We start from the raw sequence: 22342 nt of genomic DNA on the forward strand, positions 1-22342 counted from the left end.
CCACCTTAAAGAGTTGCAAGAAAGGGTTTTGACTTTTGGGTTGGAATGGCCACACCTCACATATAGTTCACTGGTTGACGTTATTCTGGTATTCTTCTCCCTCTTATGCTCACGCTTGCCCTATCTTTGGCAGATATGAGGATGGTCAGGTGGGCGATGCCAACATTAATACTCAGGACCCCAAGATACAGAAGGAAATCATGCGTGTGATCGGAACTCAGGTTTACACAAACTGAGGGGGCCCCAGCCCTCGTACCACCCCTGTTCCCCCAGGATCCATCTGCCCTCATACAAGGGCTCAGGAGCAGCATGTGAGGCTGCCCTGAGGAATCAAGGGGCCATTACCAAGGGGCAGGAAAAGCATAGAAGAGGCGGCCTTCATGGTGGAGACTGACCCAGGAACCACTCCACATTTGGATGGCCCAGACTGACTCCCTACTCCTGATTTTCCCAGTTGACTTCACCCTGTTTGTAAATAAAACAATAAAATGGAAGGTGCTGTGGACTGGATATGATCACTGTGGTCTGACTAGCCTTGGCCCAGCACCTGCCCCAAGCCCTCAAGTGGGGTGTCAGGTGGGGAGAGTGGAATATCCTGAGGGTTGGAACTAATTATGTTGGGTGGAGTAAAAGCTGAGTCATCTAGTGTAGTGTATGTACCACGGATCTGGCAACATTTTTGTCAGTGAACTGGATAAAGAAGTTAGGCAGTTATCAGTTACACAGATGATGCAAACTCAGAAGGATATAGAATACCACTGATGCCTGTTCTTCAAGATTTAAAAGTACCGCTGAGGCCAAAGCAGCTCAGATTTCCTACCCTTAGGACCTCTGCTTTTTTTTTTTTTTTTTAATGTTTATTTATTTTTGAGAGAGAGAGAGCGAGCGAGCATGAGCGGGGGAGGGGCAGAGAGAGAGGGACACAGAATCTGAAGCAGGCTCCAGGCTCTGAGCTATCAGCACAGAGCTGGACGTGGGGCTCGACTCACAAACTGCGAGATCGTGACCTGAGCCGAAGTCAGACACTTAACCAACTGAGCCACCCAGGAGCCCCAGGACCTCTGCTTTTTGTACACAACTTAGCCACTGCCCCTTGCTCTCTGTCTCAGGGGTTGGGCCCCTATTCTCTTCCTCCTCCCAGCTATTTCTCTAGGGTAAGGGTGGTGGGGGGAAATAGCTGACAGATGCAGGAAGTTGGCTTGGTCTCTCATTTGACGTCTAGAGAAATTCAGCCTCCCTCAATACAACAAAATCCAAATTCTCCAAGGTTAGCAAGGTGAAGAAAGAGAGCTGTTTCTAGGAGACCTAATTATTTCAGTGAAATCCATCTCCCTGTTGAAATTCCCACTGCCAACCTTCTGCTGGCCTTTCAGGCTGTGCTTCATGTGCCTGTAACCCTAAGTTAGCTCAGAGATGGGTTGGACATCAAATATTTTGAAATATTAATGAAGAAAAAACAGGAATATAAGCACAGAGAATACAAAACACATTAAACAAGCCTGGCTTTTCAAGTATAGGTTTTTTATTCAGTTACAGCTTCTTGATTTACAGAGTCTTCCCTAGACCACCTATTGTCTCATTACTTTCACCCTGTGCTTTGGAGATACCTTCTTTGCCCGAGTACCTTGCCTGCATTGTAGTTCCTGACTTGCCTCAACATGAAGTACCACTGTTAAGGCCCATCCCCTGGGTGTTTTTCTTTTTCTTTCTTTCCTTTCCTTTCCTTTCCTTTCTTTTCCTTCTTTTAAATTTAAATCCAAGTTAGTTAACATATAGTGTAATAATGATTTCAGGAATAGAATTTAGTGATTCATCACTTCCATATAACACCCAGTAGGAGCTTTTCTTAAACTTCCTTACCTGTTCTTAATCAAGACTGTTACACTCTTGACTCTACAAGTTTCCTAAGGCTCTCTGTCCCATTCTGCTTTGTGGTCTAGGAGAAATTCCTTTCCACTAAATAAATGGCCCCACCAGGAAGCCCACACTCACTGAAATTCCTGCCTCCTAGGAGTACCCTTGCAGCTCATCTAAACAGTATTAGGGAGAGCTGACATTTTTTACTTCATACTAGGTAGATCCAGGTTTTATGCTAATAAGCACTTTAATAATTTGCTAACACTTTGGATTACTATATGCTTGGCATTGTTGTAAGCACTCTGTATTTGACTAATGTAATTCTCACAAGCCTATGAATTAGGAGCTGTTATTCCCATTTTGTAGGTGAGAAAACAGGATAAGTGATTTGCTCATATTCCGCAGCTCATGACTGACAGATAACCTGATTCCCGAACTGTTTGTTCCAATTCTAGACTAGATAGCCTTTTAAACTTTACAAGTATTTTTTCATTTTAATGCTGACAAAAAAGATGGAAGATAGGTTTTCTTTAGAGATCTTAAATTATGTGTCTAGGGTCTCATAGCAAGTCAGTAGCATTGCTGGACTGCCCAACTTCAGAATCTGAGCTCTTAAGCATTGTTTCAATTCCTGCCGAGGTTCTCAGACTACTCCCACGGGTGTTCCAACAACTCAGTCTAGGTGCTTGGCTGCTCCAGTGGTGTAACAACATTTTTGCTCAATTTTCAGAAATTGTGAATGGATTTTTCTCAGTTGTAAGCATTTCTTATAATTTCCCTTTGTCAGTGACACCTGCTATAGCAAGTATTAGCAAATAATAGAATGAGAAGTAATGAACAGATAGTGTATATTACCAGGAAAAAACTCAAACACCTGCGCTGGTCTCATAGGTGTCACTGTTTTTTTCGTAGCATACACATTATGTCTTTTTTATGCCAATAAAATTGTAATGACATTAAATACATCATTTTATAGTGTTCCACATAAAAGCAACAGGACTCTGAATCTAAGAAGTTTGAAAGCCAAACATATCTGAAAAATTGTAAAACCTATCTGGTATAAAACAAATCTAATTAAAAACCTATGGCACTTCTCCAACAATGCCTTCATTGCAGGGAATCTTGCAGGGTGGGGCCCTGAGTTTCTGGAGAGGAATCCTCCCACAGCCTGGAGAAGGAGTTGAAGAAGGACTGCCTCTTTCTCCCACTCAGGGCTGCCTACCGCGGAGGTGGGGCTTGTGAAAGCCAGGTCTGAACCAGAGATCCTCCTTCACAGAGGCCAAGGTTATTACAGATACTGCACACGTAGGTTGACTGTGGCCTCCTACTTCACATGGTCCTGGGCGCAAGCAGCCTTACTTCGTCTCTACCTGGACATACTTAGGGCGAGGGCCAGGAAAAGAACTATTTTCCTCAATTAGTTCCAGGTGGAGAGTAGATGGCCATGATTTCTGTATTGAGAACTTGAAAACTCCTGGAATTTAACCTTCTTCCTTCTCATGGTAATTTTCCATCCAGGCAGGGTGTGGTCCTGACTCAGTTTGTGGTGAGGATGTGGCCATCCATAGGGGAGGAGCCTTGTGCTTGGTTCTGCCTTTCACTCTGGCCAGTAGGGAGAGAGAGGAAAGAGTCTGGTGCTGAGTCATAACTGGGTTACCTAACAGCTTCTCAGGATGGATTGGGAGGTGGAGGTTTGGGAGATGTCTCAGCTTCTGGGACAAGTTTGAGAGTGGTGGGGAGGAAGCTTCGCAGGTCACACAATTCCCCCGGAAGCAGTGGGAATAAAAGTAGGCTCCGGTTCATCTGAAGGAGCTTCATTCTCTCTGGAGTGTGGGACTTTCCACAGATATTTCAGAACCACACCCCCTGCAATGGGGCCAAAGATGCCATCCTTTAAGTTAAAGCATTACCTACAAAAATTATTTTGTCTAGGAGAGAGACTGAAGTCTCCTTAGTCCTAGCCGTCCTTTCTGGGCTAAGTGGGTCAGGTTGTCTGGTAGCCAGTAAACATGGAGATGAAGACTAGAGGTAAGGTGCCAAGTGAAAAGCAGAGTGTGACTGAACTGCAACAGGAGGAATTCCTGAGGAAGGGAGCACATGATCCATTGTTCACTGATGCTTTTCTTCGTCTTCCAAGTCTTGGTTACTTTGGGGGAAGGGGTCTGCTTACAATCCCACTTGCATCTTAGGCAGCCTAGCTGTGGCTACACTTGCAGGGAAAAAGAAGGAGACAGGGCCTCCATGGGACTGGCTTGGTGGATAGGGTTAAAGTATCCTAGGGAGGCTTTGTCCTGTGAGTCCTAACAGTTTTGGGCTAGAGAAAGACTTGCAGTGAGTCACACAGGCCGACTGGGTCACCTTGGCTGAGGCAGTACTTCCACTGGAATGAACAAGGACTCCTCAAGCTTCCTCCCTTCTGCTTTTAACTGCTGATGAGGCATATCCTGAGGAGGGGGGGACCTAGATACACAGTTGCATTCAGAAAATATTCTTTACTGTTACTATCCCCTGGAATGCCTTCCCATACCTATATCTGTCCTAACCAACCTCCATGTGTTTTCCTATGTGAAGCCTTCCCCTTCCGACACAGAAAACCTGTTCTCTCTTTACTCTTGATTTCAAAAGGCCAACTTTCTCTTCCTTCCAGGGTTTTTCTGTGGAGGAACTCTGGAATTAAGATTTTGTGTCACCCTGATGAGCCTGAAGAGCTCTTGGGAATCTGAAGGAAGGCATAGAATAAATTAAGTCTACTTGGTCTGGCTCTGGAAAGGGCATATAAAATCCAAAGTGATAAGCACTTCTGCTTTAACCTGACTTTCGGGGTCAATGGGCTGCCCTGGAAATCTGTATTGGCCTGAGAGAGAACACTGCCATTTTACCTCATGAGGTCGTGTAATGGTAAAGCCTGTAAATATCACCCTCCCTCACCAGGGCCACAGGAGTTGGGTCCAGTACCATTTGCAGACATACCCCATGAGGGACTCCAAATGACCTTCAAGAGACCAGATTTAATCCCAGATTCTGTGGTCCTGTGGCCATGAATCCAACAGGTAACAAAGCAGTCTATACCCTCACACTCCCCCCAGTCCGTTGAACCTACAGCACCCCCTCCCATCCTTCCAGTTCAGAGAGCTTAATGGAAGGACTGGCTGTCAGCTTCCCCCAGGTTCATGTAGCCCTGGGGATACTTGTTGCTGGGTCAAAGGAATGGGGATTCAAGATGATCAAGAGAAGGCAAACAGAGTTCCTTGCATTCTGAACGATGTTCTGGCACTAATCATAAGGATAATCCTCCACAAGGTCAATTCCCCAAAAAGGGGATGCCTGTTGGGCACCATGCTGTACTCACTCACATATATCATCTGATCAAACCCCATCCTATGAAGCAGGCATTGTCTTCAATTTACTTTGTTGTTGTTTGAGAGAGAGAGGGCACAAGTGAGCGAGAGGCAGGGAGAGAGACAGAGAGAGAGAGAGTGGGGCTCATTTTTTTTTTACTTACCACCTTAAGTGGGGCTCATGCTCACCCAAAGCAGGGCTCAAGCTCACCTGATGTGGCTCTTGAACTCATGAACCGTGAGATCATGATCTAAGCCAAGGTCAGATGCTTAATGACTGAGTCATCTAGGCACCCCTTCAATTTACTTTTAAGGAACTGGGCCCTTACATATTGAATTATAGGATATGGTCATAGGGCTAATAAGTGGAACTGGAAAGAAGAGAAGATGGAATCCAAACTTTCTTATATACTATGCTGCTTTTTGGCAAAACAATGACAATCACCTTAAACTCCATGTGACAGATTTTCACTATGCATCTAAACCCGAGCAAGGATATGCTGGATTCATCTCTGCCAGAGTTTCATGGACAGCATTTTTATAACTCTCCAGTTTAATACCTGTGCATTTCAATCTTGGGAGTGTATCTAGATTTAGGACTTTAAAATGCAACATAGTCTAGCACTGGCCAGATCACTGACACCTCCACCCCCCACTGTTGTTCACCACTGTTTTTAGTTCGTCCTTAGCTCAGGGCCAACCAACTTCCCATCTACAACCAAGGGGACCAGCAAAGGCTTCCAGAAGAAATTAAAGGATTCTGTGGCAAACAAAAACGCACTTTTAGGCTGTCACTTTCTGGTCCCAGCTTATCTGAACTAACAGGAAAGCGGAATGGAAGGCCTTTGATTCAGGGCAAGGCAGGTGTCTGCCTGATCAAGTCACATCCATTGTCTAGTTTTCCAGGAAAAGGAAAGACCCTAAGAGAATATGGTCTTAACGATTTTTAATGAGGCAGCGTTGTATCTGTTCTCAAAACTTGGCTTCATGAAGGCAAGAATTAACAGCTGTTTCATTGATAAACTGCCTTCATCATTGGTTGTTGACTAGCCCTCGGAAAGTCGGGAAATACCTTGGAGAAAAGTGTAAGAAAAGCTCTAACAATATTGATTTAAATACATGAGGTTGAAAACAAAAGTGCTGATTCCCGCAGTTTATCAACTCTAACATTCTGACTTGATATTTCCTGATGGTCACTTCTACACTAATATTAATGCCTTCTATTCGCTTTCTACTCTCAGGCCTTCGCTCTGCAGGATCCTAGCCCCAACTAAAGTATTCACCTGGCCCCAAATAGTCCTTTCTTGTAGCCCTAAGAACAAAAAGGCCTCGCGCTCCCGCTCCACGCACACTCCGCCCTCCCCCGTCGTCCCTAACCCCGCTCCATTGCGGGAGCCCTTCCGAAGGCGACCTCCAACCGTCCCAGGAGTCTCTATCTCTCCGCACCTTCTGATCCCATCTCGGGCTCCCTAACTGCCTGTGCGGCACGGTTTCCGAGGTGTGTGCTGGGGCGGGCACCCGGAGGGATGGGGAGTCGCAGGACAGGGCTGGGGGAATGCTGCCGAGGATCCATAAATCTCGCACTGCCCGGTTAGGCCAGGACAGCTGGGGCAGCCTGGGCCGAGGGTCAAGAGAAGAGCCCTCGTCCAGCACTCCAATCTGGCAGCAACAGGTGGTGGCCCCGGGGGTCTGGGAGGGAGGTCCCCGGAGCTCCCGGGGCGGGCCCCGCTGCCTCGCCACTTCCTCATTGGCCTGCGCAGACCGTTCACGCCGAGACTTTTATGTAACGTGTCCTTCCGCCACGGAATGTAGTCCTCCCCTAAAGGGCAACCTGGCAGCGCGTTGGGTGCCGCGGCACTTCCTCCTGAAGGTGACTGCGCCCCGCGAGGAAGCGGAGGGGCGGGGCCCGGCGAGCCGGGAGCCAGGATTGGGTGCGGGGCGGGGCGGCGGAGGGATTGCGGCGGCTGCAGCCTGGATAACCTTGGGGCTCAAGCGGCCAACTCCCGCACAGCAGCGTCGCGTCGCGAGCGTCCAGACCTTTCTGCAGCCGCACTGCAGCTCGAGTGGGAGCGCGCCGGAGGTGAGCGGGGCAGAGGCTGGGCCATCCGTTCCCACCAGGGTTCCGTGCACCCGGCTAGTGCGGACTCCCGGCCGTCTGCGCACTCAGGGCACTTACACTGGGGCCGGCGCAGGGTCCTGGGCATCTTGCACCCGGTTGAAGTCGGGAGAGAGAGCCAGCTCGCGCCTAGGGTCTGCTCGTCAGAGCCCCCAGACCCCCCAGCTCTTGTTTGTTCCACAGCCGGCCCTCCCCTGCCCCAGTGCTCACCCCCATTCTGGTCCCATCCTCGCCTCCCTCTTCTCGATCTGCTTCCATCCTCGCCTTCCTTCCAGTATTCCCTCCTCGGATTCCTTCCTTTCCTCCCTCACCCCCTGCTCATCTGCTCGCCTCCTCCCCTGGCCCCTTAATACTGTACCATTCCCCCTCCTTGGGCCCTCAGCCCGGCCCTGCCGCCCTCATTCGGATGCTTTCCTTGTAATCTCTCCTCGAAACCCGTTCCCTAGCTCCCCCCCCCCCCCCCCGTGCAGTCTCCATTCAGCTTCGCGTGCTCTTCCCGCGTCCTTGTCCCCCCTCGTGCCTGCCCCTTCCCCCATTCATGCCCTGGTCCCGCCCCTCCCCCTCCATTCTGGTCACGTCCGCTCCTCCGCATCCCTCTCCTCCGCTCTCTGATTCGCTCAGCCCGGGTCCTCGCCCCTCCCCTCTGTTCTGGTCACGTCCGCCTGCACCCCCCCTCCTTGCCACCCCGCTTTCTCGCCTGGTTCCTGGAGCCCCGGGCCCGTATCCCCAGCTCACGGCCCTAATCGCAGTGGTCTGCGGATGGGCTGGGCCGGTTCCCGTGCCGCCGGGGGATGCAGCGGCGGCCAGCGGCCCATTTGGAAGGTTATGTAACCCTCGGCCTTCCCGCTGCATGGGGAGGAAAGGGTGGTTGCCCCTGTGGCGCATTCTTATTTGGGGCCGCCCAGATTCGCCGCGCTGGCTCCGGGGGGGGGTCCCGGCGCTCCCTCCTGCCGCGGCGGGGCTGCAAGTAGCGGACCGGGACCCGCCCCGCCCCTCCGCAGGACCGGTGCAGCCTCGCTTCTGCCTCACCTCGCTGAACACATACTCCCCGGTTTCAGAACACAGAGATCTCGGGCTGGGTGGGAGCAGGTTATGGTCAGAATAGAAATATGTCAAGAGCTTGACGCCACGTACCGCGTTCACTTAATAAAATCTCTGTGTGCTAAGCTGTTTTTCTATGACCAGAAAGGTCATAGCCCACAAAGCTCATAATGTGATTAGGGAACCAACAGTGGTAACTGCTGCGAGGAAGGGATCGCTTCCTGTTGGGTGAGGGATGGAGAAAGGCCACACGAGGTGGCATCACAAACTGGGTTTGAAGCAGAAAAGTACCTTCCAGTAGTAAGGTTATTTAAAAGTCCAGTCATGGAAAGGCATCCCTTGGTTTTTATCTGTATTCTTCAAACCTAGGACATTGATCCTCTCCTGTCCACGTGAGCCTGATGGGTAAAGTCCAGGCATGATGGACAGAGGCATTGGAAAGTTAATGGGCTTTTAGAATCGGGCTCGACTCATTAACATCTGGAATGAGAGAGAGAATTCAGCCCCAGGACCTCAGTTTCCCATGTATAAACTGGGAGTAACATTTTCCTCCTAATGGTTGAAAGGATTGGTCACTATATACCCAGTTACATGAATATATGGTGAATACTCCGCACAGTGTCTGATCTCTAGTGAGATGTCCAGGAGAAATGCCTTCCAATGTATTCTTCGTTCGCTGAGCACAATTACTTAAACCGTAATTGAGCATGAGGGATCATCTTCTCCATGCCATACCCAAACACGTATTCCTAGTTAATCTTTGGAGCCATGATTAAAATGCAGACATCTCCTGGAAACCAATCCCTTAAGGCATCTTGGTACACTGTTTACAAGTAACTAATAATGTTACCTTGCAGCTCTCTACTTGCTGCAGTGGCTCTTTGATCTCCTGAGAATAGGGACCTGCAGAGGAAGGAAGGCAAGGAGGCAGAATTTCAGCAATTGATGTTTGGCTAGAAGAGTAGAAACAAACTTATAAACTGAAATCTTCACTGTTATCCCCACCTACGCCAGGTGGAGTTCTAGGGCTTGCTTTACCAGCTGGTGAGTGGAGGTTAGGATCCCAGGCAGGGACTGCAGCCTCCTGTTGGCAGTACTGAGGGTGTGGTCACTCCTGGGGTACAGAGGCTAGCCTAGGTCAGGACTTCTGCTCTGCAGCATTATTAGCAAATAATTCACTCTCCTGTTGGCCTGAGGATGCTGTTGGGAAATGCAGTGGGGCTGTTCTGAGGGGAAGGTATGTAACCCAGCACCAGGTCTGTGGTGGAGGGGGGTCCTCTGTGGGGAAGATGACTCAACCTTTCAACTTATCTGCTTTTGAGAGAATTCTCTTCATTGGGTGAGTGGGAAACTGCACTGTGGTCTTCACAGGTTTAAAAAGTCCCTTCTCCCTATTCAGTGAGTCAAACAGTGAAGCATGTGTTTCCCCCAAGTTAAAAATGGTTTCGACTAAATGAAAAATAGTTGTCCAGGTCCCCCGGCTCTCTGTACTGCCCTAAGACCTTAGGGTGCAGCATGGCAGAACCCCGGGCCCAAGTAATGTGGCCTGTGTCCCTGCATTCCTGAGACTACTCTGGGGCCATGGCTCCCTTTGTGGGAGGAGGGCTGTAATGGTCATGAATAATGATCACTGAAAGAATGTCCTTGAACTCACTTCTGAGTGAAGTTACACTTCTAAGTACTGCATTAGAATTTTAGTGTTGAATTCATAGTGTAGCAAAAAGCATTATTGGGTCTCTAAGATCCAATAATTTGCCAGTGACTTGGCAAATTTGGTAGCTGGGACTCCAAACAGCTAGCACCTTGTAGGGAGTTGCTTCTGTGCCTTGAATGTTGTGACATTAATGGGGGTGGGGGTGGGGGGGTCACAGGAAAAGTCATTTTATTTCTTAAAGCCGTTTCTTAATGTTGAGGCAATGGAAGAAATGAGGAAATGACTATGAGCTAGAAAGTATAAAAAACGCAACCCGTCCATTATCAACTCACCCTAAACTGGTTCTAATTTATTTTGCTTCAGCTTGTGTGAAGACATGTCAGGATGTGTTATTTTAGCCAAGAGCTAAGACCGCTCTAGGTAGGGGAAAATGACTCATTTGACATTTAATTTCTGAATCATTCCAAACGTCCACAGTCAAATCTCAGTTGGTTGTTACATCACAAGAATGAGTTGCCAGTGTGAGCAGAGTTTTCTTGCAACCTTGTCGAGGGTCTTGTGAGATGTTTAAGTGATTTGGTAAAAGGTCTTACAGGAGGGGTGCCTGGCTGGCTTAGTCAGTAGAGCATGCAACTCTTGATCTTGGGGTCGTGAGTTTGAGCCCCATGTTGGGCATAGAGATTACTTAAAAAATATATATAAATATATGTGTGTGTGTGTGTGTGTGTGTGTGTGTCTATGTATATACGTATATATGTATATATATGTGTGTATATATGTGTATATATATATATGTATGTATATTTTGGTCTTACAGGACCCTGAGTCATTTTATTTTTATTTTTATTTTTTTTAATTTTTTCAACGTTTTTTTATTTATTTTTGGGACAGAGAGAGACAGAGCATGAACGGGGGAGGGGCAGAGAGAGAGGGAGACACAGAATCGGAAACAGGCTCCAGGCTCCGAGCCATCAGCCCAGAGCCTGACGCGGGGCTCGAACTCACGGACCGCGAGATCGTGACCTGGCTGAAGTTGGACGCTTAACCGACTGCGCCACCCAGGCGCCCCTTTTTCTTTTTTTTTTTTTTTTTTAATTTTTTCTGAGTCATCATTTTAAACCTCAATTCTGGTACAGATAGGAACAGAGCTAAGGGAAGACTCTTCTTAATACTAGCATACTTTCTGGGAACTTGGATTTTTCACCAAAAGCCAGTCTTAGGCTAGATAAATGAATAGTCTGATTATTTGGGGCTTTGTTAGAGAAGCTGTTTTGGGGACAGTGAGCCGGGGTGCGTAGTGGATGGTGCCATGCAACCTCTGTTGGGCCTTTTTGCCTCCCGGTCTGACTGCTCAGTTCAGAAGGTTGGCAGGGCCACCAAGCAGCCTGGCCCCGCCCCTGCAGTGGTTTGTGCTGGTCTGCACGTAGGAGGGCAAGCCAGGCTGCAGTACCTCCGGTGGCCTCTGAGACTTACCTCCCCCACTTCTGTCCATCGGAGAAGCTTTTGGGGAGCTCTAAGCCTCTCTCTCCTGATGCCAGCAAGCCTTGTTTTGGATGTTAGGCAGGGGCTCTGGGGTGGAGATGCCAAGACCAGCTATGATAGCACCCAGCTTAGCTGATGCAGTCCAAAAAGTTCTGTGAAAAGGCCCCCGTTCCTTCCAAGCCTTTGAAATCAACCTACAGATAGTATTTATTTAATTTTAGACAGTTGGTGTCTTCCTGGTTTCCAGTGATGAGTGCAAGAGAATTACCCAGTAAGTGAGTCAGTCATGGTATAGGAGACAAAATCATGGACACTTTTGGAAGAGCCCTGGGAGCTTTGATCTAGTTAGAGGTAGGGAAGTAGAGACTTTGGATATCTGGTATCCCTCTTTTGTTACTACATTAGAAAGCAGGTTAATAAACCTATCACATGGATGGACATTTTAAAGCTCTCACAATATTGAATGTTGGGCAGAGGTATAAGAGGGCAGGAGCTCACATTACTGGTTGGTTGTAAATGGAGAGCAGTTCAACGATATTTAGTAAAAGAGAAAATAAACATACCCCGTGACTCATAAATTCCATTTGTGGAAATACAGAGAGAGGAGTTCACATTTGCACAAGGAACCATGTACTAGGATAGAGTTGTCTTTATACTGATTAATGGTGGAAAAATTGATTCAGTGGGAGGAGGAGGATGGCCAACCAGTAAGAGAATACATAATACATAAGTAAATGATCTAGTCATGTAGTGGACTAGGACAGCAGTTCATATGAATTCACCAGATCTTATGTACCCACCAGATAGGTCTTAAATGTGCTGAAAAATGCAAGTTGTTTGTTTGTAACAGTATACTACTTAGAACATTGTAGAAAACAATATCATGGGGGTTGGTATAGATATAGTGACACTTAAATGAATTAGAAGGATAGAAAATTCCTGACAGTAGTTGGGTGTCAGAGTTCGTGACAGGCTGTGGAAGGGTTGGAGGGGTGTGGGGGTGGAGGGAAAATGAACTCTACAAAATGCATTTTTTTTTTTTTAAGCCTAAAATTCTGGCTGTTAGTAGTCAGTTCTGGGTGGTAGAAATACAGCTGTTAATTATTTTTTTTCCTTAGTTCAAAATAAAATAGAAGCAAATCTGTGAAGGTCACTGTAGGAAGACCAGTCATACAAACTAGGTCAGTGCTCTTAGAGAGCTGGTCCTGCCATTCCTCCTCCCATCTCCCCTTTCCCCCTTCTCCTCCCTCCAACTGTGATGCAGGGCAGCTCTTCCTTTAAATGCTGAGCTAATGCCTCACTCTGGAGGCTGTCACCCGTCCTGGTTGTCTCTGACTTGGGCCCTAAACTACAGGGTTCCAGGTCCCTTGCTGCTTCCAGAGTATGAATATCATACCCTAAAACACTGCCTCATTATTTTAACCTAGTAAGGAGACATCATAACACAGGACAACAAAAGCTTCCTCCGGACTTCCTCCTTCAGGCTGAAACCAGTTCTCTGCTCTGAGCATCTGTGGTCAAACGAGGACGTGGGATGTTTCTCTGACTTGGGACTTAGCTGCCCTGGAGTTGAGTGGTCCTTTGGGGGGTGGGCCCATTTTGTGTCTGCCTTAGTGCCCTCTTTACACTCAAGTTTGAAATAGAACCTTAGGCCCCTGCTTGTAAAGTATAAGTCCCTTAGTTGTAGCCCTGAATAAATAAAAGCAAGGGAATTTTACTTGAACCTGCAAGGGGGCTCATTTTTGTTTTATGTAAGTAACCAGGTAAACTAGACTTGGCTTTCTATTACTGGGCCTGCTGAGGGTAGATTGGACTTAAGATTCACATCTCTTAGCTAGAAATGTCTTTTCCTCCATACCCTACTCCATATGTAAATACATGATATCATTACTGTAAGTGAATATAAGGACAAACAGCCATTCATTCTAGACCTTACTAGGTTCTGTAGGTGGCCCGGCACCTATTTTGATGTCGGTGTTGTCATAGTCAGATTAGGGCCAGTCTTGGGATTTCTATTGCTCTGGCATCTAGGAAGAGAGCTCCTAGAGAGCAGGCTGGCCTGGACACCTTGTCTGAAGATTGGGGAATTGAAAGGCCTTTGTCATGCTGACCTGGAGGTGCAGATAGCAAATTGATGTCAGAGCAGGGAACACAATCGGGGGCACCAGGTGCCATCATAATTGGGTTACTCTGTGTGGTGAGGTTTGGCATCAGGACACACTTGGTGCAGAGTGCCCTGGCTGGTTAAAAATTGGGTTATGCACATACAGGCCCATGGGCCAGGTTGGTTTACTAGGGCAGAATGATTTGGGCCTTTGTGAAAGAATTGGCGAAGCGTGAAGCCTTCCCGGCACAACTCGCCAACAGTACTGGCTCTAAGAAGAGGCATGTCGTATTTTTTGGATGCTCCTTCCTGCTCTGGTTTCTGGATAGCGGCCAAAGAATCGTTTCTGGCACGAATGAAGCTAGAGAACCAGGAGCTGCTGGAGACGAGAAGGAGAGGTGGGAGGAGGGGTGCATGGAGCTGAGCTGTGAGCGTAGCTACTCCAGCCCCTCAGCCTGCACTGAGGCTCTGACGCTGTCTCCTTTCTCACAGAGGAGAAATGGCTGTGAGGAAGATCCTACTGCAGGGGCTCGTGCTCACGAGTAAGGTTCCCGCACCCGAGCACAGCATTTGCCACCATCAGTGGGTACGCCGGGCTTCCACTGCTGGCTGGAGGTTGGCTGCGCACGTGTCTGCCTCCCAAGGAGGAGGATGCAGTAGTGAGTCAGACGGGCACTGGCCTGGCTGCATGTCCTGGCGGGCACTGTCCAGCCTGAGGGGCGGGGAGCTCTTCCCAGAGGCCCGCCCCGAGAAACCGGGCTGGGGCTGCCATCCTGGGGCTAGGGGACAGTCGAAGGGTGTTTAGGAAGAACTCCGGTTAGGTGGTTGGCAGGGTGGGCAGCTTGCGCTCAAGAGAGGCTCGTGGAGGACCTTGGCAGCAGATCCCTGACCCTCCAGCAAAGGAGGCTCTGGGGCAGAGCCTGAGGCAGGAGACCTGCCGGTGACCTGGGGATGAGACCTGAGTTCTCTGGTTTGGTAGGGGTCTTTAAGGACATGTTGAGATACCGCACAGGAGTCTGGACAAGCAGGCTTTTTTTTTTTTTTTATTGCTGGCATGTAAATGCGCTCAAATGCCAAACAGATTTTCATTTGTTATTTTTTGTGTGTTTAATAGCCTGGGTGAGCAAAAGATCAGAGCTTGCAAAAGCTCAGATTTAACTTGACATGGTGACATAGGATTATTGTTTGAGCCCAATATAATTGTATCTGCTCCTGGCCTTGGAGACAGCCCTTCTGTACCGGAACATCCCTTTCACAAAGATTTTGCCGTAAAGATTGAGGACAGACTAAACAGGAAAAAAAGTTTGCTGGAATTGGGTGCGTGACTAATAGGTTTTTTTGCATAGAATTGTCCTGCGGACTTTATTAACTTAGGGCCTAAGCTGTGTTATCTCACCTCTGCCCCGTTTAAGCAGAGTATTCCTGAAATGCATAGAGCAGTGGTTGATTAATAAAACCAGAAGCTTCTAACCCTTTTAATTCCAACACTTTTACCAGGAAACTTATAAATGTTATCATTTTCAGGAGAGGTACAGTTGCCATTTTTCTTAATATGGAAATATTTCATTACGGGTAAATTAGTAAAAGGAAGACAAAAATTTGCTGTAATCCTATCACCAGCTGATATGCTGTTAATATTTTGGTAGATATTTTTCCAGTTAAATGTATGTTTATTTTATTTTATTTTTTAATTTTTTTTTAACGTTTATTTATTTATTTTTTTAATTTTTTTTTCAACGTTTTTTATTTATTTTTGGGACAGAGAGAGACAGAGCATGAACGGGGGAGGGGCAGAGAGAGAGGGAGACACAGAATCGGAAACAGGCTCCAGGCTCCGAGCCATCAGCCCAGAGCCTGACGCGGGGCTCGAACTCACGGACTGCGAGATCGTGACCTGGCTGAAGTCGGATGCTTAACCGACTGTGCCACCCAGGCGCCCCAAACGTTTATTTATTTTTGAGACAGAGAGAGACAGAGCATGAATGGGGGAGGGTCAGAAAGAGAGGGAGACACAGAATCCGAAACAGGCTCCAGGCTCTGAGCCATCAGCACAGAGCCTGACACGGGGCTTGAACTCACGAACTGCGAGATCATGACCTGAGCCAAAGTCAGACGCTTAACCGACTGAGCTACCCGGGCGCCCCAAATGTATGTTTATTTTAAAGTTTGTTTATTTTGAGAGAGAGAGAGCACGCCCCAGTGTGAGTGGGGGAGGGGCAGAGGGAGAGGAAGAGAAAGAATCCCAAGCAGCACCCGTGCTGGCAGTGCAGAGTGCAGTGTGGGGCTCAGTCTCATGAACCATGAGATTAAGTCCTGAGCCAAAACCAACCAGGTTCTTATATAGAATAGTGAAATGTTAGTAAACCCCCAGGCTTAAAGAAAATTTAGAGGGAAGGTAATCTGGTCTCCACTAGGAGATAAAGCATCGTAGAGGAGCCAGTAAGAACTTACTTTTACCTGCAAAGTTTCTGTTACCAGTTTCTTGGTATTTTCTCTGTAACATAGCTGAACCTCTGGGAGCAGCTACCACCTGGCTACCTGGTTACTAAGGTAATTTTTTCCATTGCCCCAAAGAACTTTAGTTACACTCAGCTTCTGCCTTGATCCTTGTACAGCTCTGCAGAGCAAACTTTACTCAGCTCCGAGCGATCTTTGCAAGTGGGGCCAAGGAGCCACCCTGAGCCAAAAAAAGAGCATTATGTCATCGGAAGCCCAAGCCCAGAGAACACAAGGTATGACCCAATAACCAGTGGCCCCAGCCAGGTCCTTGCAAGGAAACCCTGATGTCTCGGGTCTAGAGAAGAGGCAGCTGATGCTGATGATTTTTTGATTTTTTTGGTGGTGGGGGGGGGAGGAGGGTTGGTTTTTGTTTTTGACAGCTGATGGTTTTTAAGAAGATTGGGGTTAGTTACTCCAACCCATTCATTCAGGTCTTAGTTGGTTCATGATACAGTCCTCAAACTGGATGGTGACTCCACTTGGAGGCCACAGCAAGGCCTTTGTGTTCCAGCTGGGTTCGTGTGCCCCCTGGTGCCATCTCTTCAGTAGTGTTCCCTTCACAGCCAGACTTAGCTAAGCCCCACCCGCTGTGTGCTCTGCAGGCAGCAACCCTGACTCCCCATGAGTGCAGGTAAAGGAACCCTGCCTGCCCAGGCAGTACCTTCAGTAATTCCTCAGTGCTTCAGATTCAGGGAAGGAGGGGAAGGGGGGTAGAACTTTGACTTCGGCAAAGAGGTGTTAAGATACACTGAAAGGTCATTCAACAGACACTGGAATACCTCCTAGTATTAGATGTTAACAGATATAAAACCAAATAGGTCATGGAGGAGAAGGTTGATGTTTTCATTTTGCTGCCTGGTATGTTGTATTAGAGAGTTAGGAAATGCACACTGAAGGGAACAGTGCATTTGTCATGTGGAATAGTTAGCCAATATCTTACTTCCCCAGTTTTAAAGTTTTGGCTTCTGTAGTTGAGGACTGGTGGTAGCCATTTGTTTTCTTTCTTTCTTTCTTTCTTTCTTTCTTTCTTTCTTTCTTTCTTTCTTTCTTTCTTTCTTCAAAGGTTTATTTATTTTTGAGAGAGAGACACACACACAGAGTGTGAATGGGGGAGGGGCAGAGAGAGAGGGAGACACAGAATCCGAAGCAGCCTCCAGGCTCCGAGCTGTCAGCATAGAGCCCGACGCGGGGCTGGAACTCACAAATTGTGAGATCATGACCTAAGCCAAAGTCAGATGCTTAACCCGCTGAGCCACCCAGGCGCCCCTCCCTCCCCCTTTTTTTTAAAATGTGACAATCATCCATTTTCAGTAGCTGACAGGTTTGCTCATACCTGGTCACAAAGCTTCTTGGGCTTTTATCACAATTCTCGAAGGTAGCAGAGGTAGGTTTAGATGCATGGTCTACTCGAACTACCCAGAGAGGCCACCAAGTCAAGGATGGAGGAGGAGAAAGATTGTAAGAGTGATATGATATATCAGGGTGCCTTAGATTTATAGGAAGAGGAGGGACAGGGCTGAAGAGGGGCTTGTTCCAGAGCCTGGCCTGAAGCCTCTAGGCTCAAGGGTTTTAGAAGCAGTAGCCCTTGGTCTGAGAACTTGAGAGGGACAGCCTTCTGATGAGGAGTGTCCAGCTCTGGCTCGCATCCTTACCTGATGGTTCTTAAGACACTGCCTGGAAACTTTTCAAGTCTTTGTAATCAGCTAACTAACCGGCTGAGTGAGTTTAGTTGTAAGTCAGTAATGAAGAAAGCAAAGGTCGGGACGGTTGTCAGGATTGTGACCTGGCCTGGTTAATTACCTGAAACACAGATGGTCTTTGTTACTGAGGGTGGTGTACTTGTCAGAAAGTTGAACTGGGATGGTGCATCAGAAAATCAGTTGGGAAAAGGATTTGGCAAGCAATCTTAATTTCCTCATGTTGTGACTGTCCTGTTAAAGTTGCTGTACTAATTTTAGAATGAGACCAGTGCCCTTTGGGGTTATCCTTGAATTTATGCAAATTACTTTGTGTGTCCTAAAGTGCTGCTGACCAAAAGTAGATGTAGTTTTTAGGTAGACTCCTGGGACAAAAGATTCTGCATTCAGCGTTTTGGATCAACTTTGCTTCCTGTCTAGGGACTGGTTTCTACTATCTGTCTGTGAACTCTCCTGCTAGCGTGAGTCAAGGAATGAACTTGATGTGTGCCCCGTGTTGGTGAAAATCTAGTATCCCAGAGCTCAACGGACTGCCTGGTTGGTGGCTGTCTTTACAACCAGGAAACTCACTTTGCGTTTGGGTGGGGATTGTTAAAAGCCAATGTGGATGCCCTGCCCTGTAGCAGACATTTATAGCTTTGAGATAGCTTTTCATACAAAGATCTAGATTCGCCAAGGTACTAAACTGGGATTCCATTCTTTACCTCACTGGAAGATCAGTTACAATTTTCTTTTGGGGAAGCTCTTTCCATGCCTGTGACATGTTGTTTGTAGGATGGACAAGAAAGCTGTCAAGGTAGATATGAGCTGTTGTAAGGGGGGTCTGCTTACAGCAGGTACTTGGGAAGTACACACATTGGGTACGAGGTTTTAAACTGTTCTTTGAGGTCCTTCCCACTTGCTCACGGCCATGTGAACCCTATGCCTGACTTGAGGAGCACCCACATGGCCAGAGCGTGGCAGGGCTCCCTGTGGCTTGTGTGCAGTGTGCTTATTGAGTTAATGTGTAAGTAGGAAACAGCCTCATGTGCCAAGTGGTATATTAACTACCTGGGCTTCTCAGACTGATACTCTCTCTTCAGTTCTCCTGGACCCAGGACCTCAGCAGCCATGTCAAAGCCCCATAGTGATGTCGGGACTGCCTTCATTCAGACCCAGCAGCTGCACGCAGCCATGGCTGACACGTTCTTGGAGCACATGTGCCGCCTGGACATTGACTCGCCACCCATCACGGCCCGTAACACGGGCATCATCTGTACCATCGGTGAGTGGGTGTGCCCCTCAAAACGAGGGCCTCCTATGACAGTGATCTTTTCTCTCCTGAAAAGACAAAATAAATGTAGCAAACCTGGTTGCTGAGCGAGAGGCTACACAGATTCTTGTGGGAACTCAGGTCATAGGAAGTTGCAGTAAGGAATTAGTATGCTCTGTTTTTGCTACTAAAGGCGAAATTTAGACGATGTCTTAGCACCTCTTTTAGGAGCATCTCAGAAATCTTAGGAAGATCTTTTTTTTTTTTTTTAAGATTTTAAAAAATGTTTTAGTTTTGAGAGAGAGGGAGAGAGCAGAGAGCAGTGGAGGGGCAGAGAGAGAAAGAAGAAGACCAAGGATCCAAAGCGGGCTCTGCACTGACAGCAGAGAGCCCGATGTGGGGCTCAAACTCATGAACCATGAAATCATGATCTGAGCCGAAGTCGGATGCTTAACCGATTGAGCCACCCAGGTGCCCCTCTTGGGAAGACCTTTTTGACATGGCTCTGTGCAACCACAGTTCTGTGGTTGGACATCTGGCTAGCCTTCAGGGAGAGCAGAGAGGGCTGGCCAAGTCTTACTTAGGCTTTCCTAGTTAGATAGGAACCTGTAGAATTTGAAGGAAATAGGAAAAGTGACCCCTTAAATCAAGAAAGTGGGCAAACACAGTAACAGCTATGTATATGCTTTTGAAAGAATTTTGAGCTTTTTGCAGGAGGGAAATTTAGGGAAAAAGAATATCCAGCGTTCTTCAAACTCAAGTGTTCTTCCTACTTTGAATAACACTTAGGCTTTAAAATTTTTTTCACTAGGTCCGGCTTCCCGATCTGTGGAGATATTGAAAGAGATGATTAAATCTGGAATGAATGTGGCTCGTCTGAACTTCTCTCATGGAACTCATGAGGTGAGCCTCAGCTGGACAGTTTGGCCACTGGGAGAGCATGTAGGAAATTGGGTGGGAGTGCGGTATTCATTTAACCACAGTGGATCAGGCAAGAAAGAATCTGGGGTTTACAGCCAATGGGGAGATCATCTTCACTAGCCTATCCCTACTCTTCCTTTCCCCATCTCCTGCTATCTCAACTGGCCAAGTCTCCTTCCACAAAGAAGATTCGTTTTGTTATTGGCCGTGGTTATCCCACACACCCGTGTTCACAAGAGTGTGGAAGGTTTGGGGTGCCTGACTGGCTCAGTCAGAGGAACATGCGACTCTTGATCTTGGGGTTGTGGGTTTGGGCCCCAAGTTGGGTATAAAGATTGCTGGGAAAAATAAACTTTAAAAAAAAAAGTGTGGAAGGGTTCTACTGGAAAACCTTGTAAGCCATTAGGTATCATGGCCACAGTGCTTGACACCTCCTTGCCCTTGGGTTTCTGTAACAGTTCATACTGAGGTGATGAGCCAAAAGGTCACCCTGCAGATTGAATTCTGGCCTAGGTTAGACCAAGATAACTGAGCAGGTACAGGAGAAGTCCTTATTGCAAGTTAATGACTGAGTCTCATGCACTAACACTTCTTGGCATATAATACCCCCTTTCATCAGCATTGTGTTCCTGGCCTGTGTCTTCCCAGGGGCTCTGGTACATTAAAATAAAGTCTGCACACTTCTCCAGCAGCGTGGTAGGAATGTATTTGTGCTGAGGCTGTTTATGAGCTGACTTGACCTGTGGACAGAGGCTTTACCTAGCTACTGGGAAGTGCTCCATTCCTGCCTGCTTCTGTTCCCAAACTCATTTTGAGGGAGGAGTTGAGGTTCCCTGACATACAGTTCCTTTTAAAAACCATCAGCCTTACTCATAAGCCATGAGATTTCATACTGGCATTGGTACGACAGTAATGGATGGGCCAAACTCCCCTCACTCTTCTGTTTAGAAAAAGGAAAATGCTACCCTGTAAGGGCAAGTGGTAAGGGGTTGCCCTCTGGCATTTGGAAGCTGGTGTTAAGTTTAGACTAAAAATAAAGCCTCAGGAAGTACAGTCCAAGAGGCGAATTTCTCCTTTCTGGAAACGTGAGACTCTCCATCGTGAGTTCCGTAGCCCGTGTTCCATAAACAGCCTATGGCCTGGCAGGCGGCCGGCTTCCAAATGTCATGGAGGCCTGACCAAGTTCAGAGGAACTGTGCTCAGCCGGCGCTTTAGGCAGGTTAAGACAGGTCTGTGGTGACATTCTGTAATTTTCCGATGTCGGGGTCCTTGGCGGAAGTCCCTGGGAATTCCTGCAAGTGTTAGCTTAGCCCAAAGACAGAGCTAAAGATACCAGTGGGGATTGGTTCACTATTGATCCCTGCTCCTGGACCGTGCCAGGGTCTCCTCTGTGTAGCAGAAGAAGCAGAAATAGATTTTAAGAAGTTGACCTTTAACTAGGCTTGTGGCCTCTTCCATCCAGTAAAATAACACCACTGCAGCTCTGCAATGGCAAGGCTGCGTGCTGTCTACTGCACCTGCTGGACGGGGGCTGGCTCAGGGATTTTGGTCTTTTTAAACTACAAGACGCATTTAGAGATAGCCTCTGCTTTGACTCTTATTCCTAAGTTAGAATTGGGACTTAAAAAAAACCCAGCAACAACAAAACACCCCCCAAGCCTCTCTAGTGGGTTTATTCTGCGATTTTTGACCAGGATAAGGTTGTCTCTAGGATCAGGGTTTTGGCTCATCTGAAATTGTTCTAATATTATATATATTTATATAATTTAATATTACATAACGTAATGTGAACAGTTTTAGTTTTGACTGCATGTCAGAGCTCTTACTTCACATGCAAGTTTGACTAGATGCTATAGCATGCTTTCCCAGCTCTTGACAGTTTTTAAGTACTCTTTTAAAACAGAACACTGAAATTGTTTTCTCTCCCTCTAACAGAGGGCCATCTACTATCTGCATCTTACCTTTTTGCCAGTCTCCCTAACCCCACTTGTAGCAGTTCACCTGGGCAAGATGTGTTCTTACTGAACATGTGGTCCCAGTGATACTGACTTTTAAACAACCTAAATTTAGAATCTTCCACAAGGACAGTATTAACTGATGGACTTCTTTACCACTTGTTAACATCCAGCAAAACCACAGCCCTAGCGGAAGACTTCAGTACACCTTCCAGCAGTGTACCAAAAGATAACTGTAGATATATAAGACCTAATAATCTTATTCGTATGTATATAAATAGATGACTTTCTGTCCACTCAAGACCAAAACACATATTTATTTAAAATGCTTAGGATTTTAAAATTTATAAGGCCACCAAAACCCACCCCTCAAGTTCCATAAAATGGAAATTATATAGGCCATATCCTCTGGCATATTTTTTTGTG

At 47.2% G+C, this 22342-nt stretch overlaps 1 protein-coding gene and 2 long non-coding RNA genes across 13 annotated transcripts in view; 1 reads left to right on the forward strand and 2 right to left on the reverse strand.

Moving 5' to 3' along the window:
* LOC131516305 (protein mono-ADP-ribosyltransferase PARP6) overlaps window positions 1-22342 on the forward strand; it is a 59510-nt gene that overhangs the window by 24904 nt on the left and 12264 nt on the right. For 5 of the 11 annotated variants that reach the window (XM_058737165.1, XM_058737164.1, XM_058737166.1 and 2 more), the window contains 2 exons: window positions 18871-19052; window positions 19852-19943. In XM_058737165.1, coding sequence (XP_058593148.1) covers window positions 18871-19052; window positions 19852-19943 — 274 coding nt within the window. Of the gene's footprint in view, window positions 1-133; window positions 495-7143; window positions 7276-16226; window positions 16325-18870; window positions 19053-19851; window positions 19944-22342 lie in introns of those variants that run through there. The other 6 variants (XM_058737169.1, XM_058737170.1, XM_058737171.1 and 3 more) reach the window with 3 other exon arrangements.
* LOC131516312 (uncharacterized) lies at window positions 6127-7002 on the reverse strand. Its single transcript, XR_009263981.1, has 2 exons — window positions 6642-7002; window positions 6127-6267 (listed from the first exon to the last, which is right to left on the reverse strand). It is a non-coding gene; the product is annotated as an uncharacterized LOC131516312 (long non-coding RNA).
* LOC131516311 (uncharacterized) lies at window positions 8696-9448 on the reverse strand. The gene is made up of 2 exons (XR_009263980.1): window positions 9358-9448; window positions 8696-9255 (listed from the first exon to the last, which is right to left on the reverse strand). It is a non-coding gene; the product is annotated as an uncharacterized LOC131516311 (long non-coding RNA).

The sequence above is a fragment of the Neofelis nebulosa genome, chromosome 7, assembly GCF_028018385.1.
Source record: "Neofelis nebulosa isolate mNeoNeb1 chromosome 7, mNeoNeb1.pri, whole genome shotgun sequence".
NCBI classification, from domain to species: domain Eukaryota; kingdom Metazoa; phylum Chordata; class Mammalia; order Carnivora; family Felidae; genus Neofelis; species Neofelis nebulosa.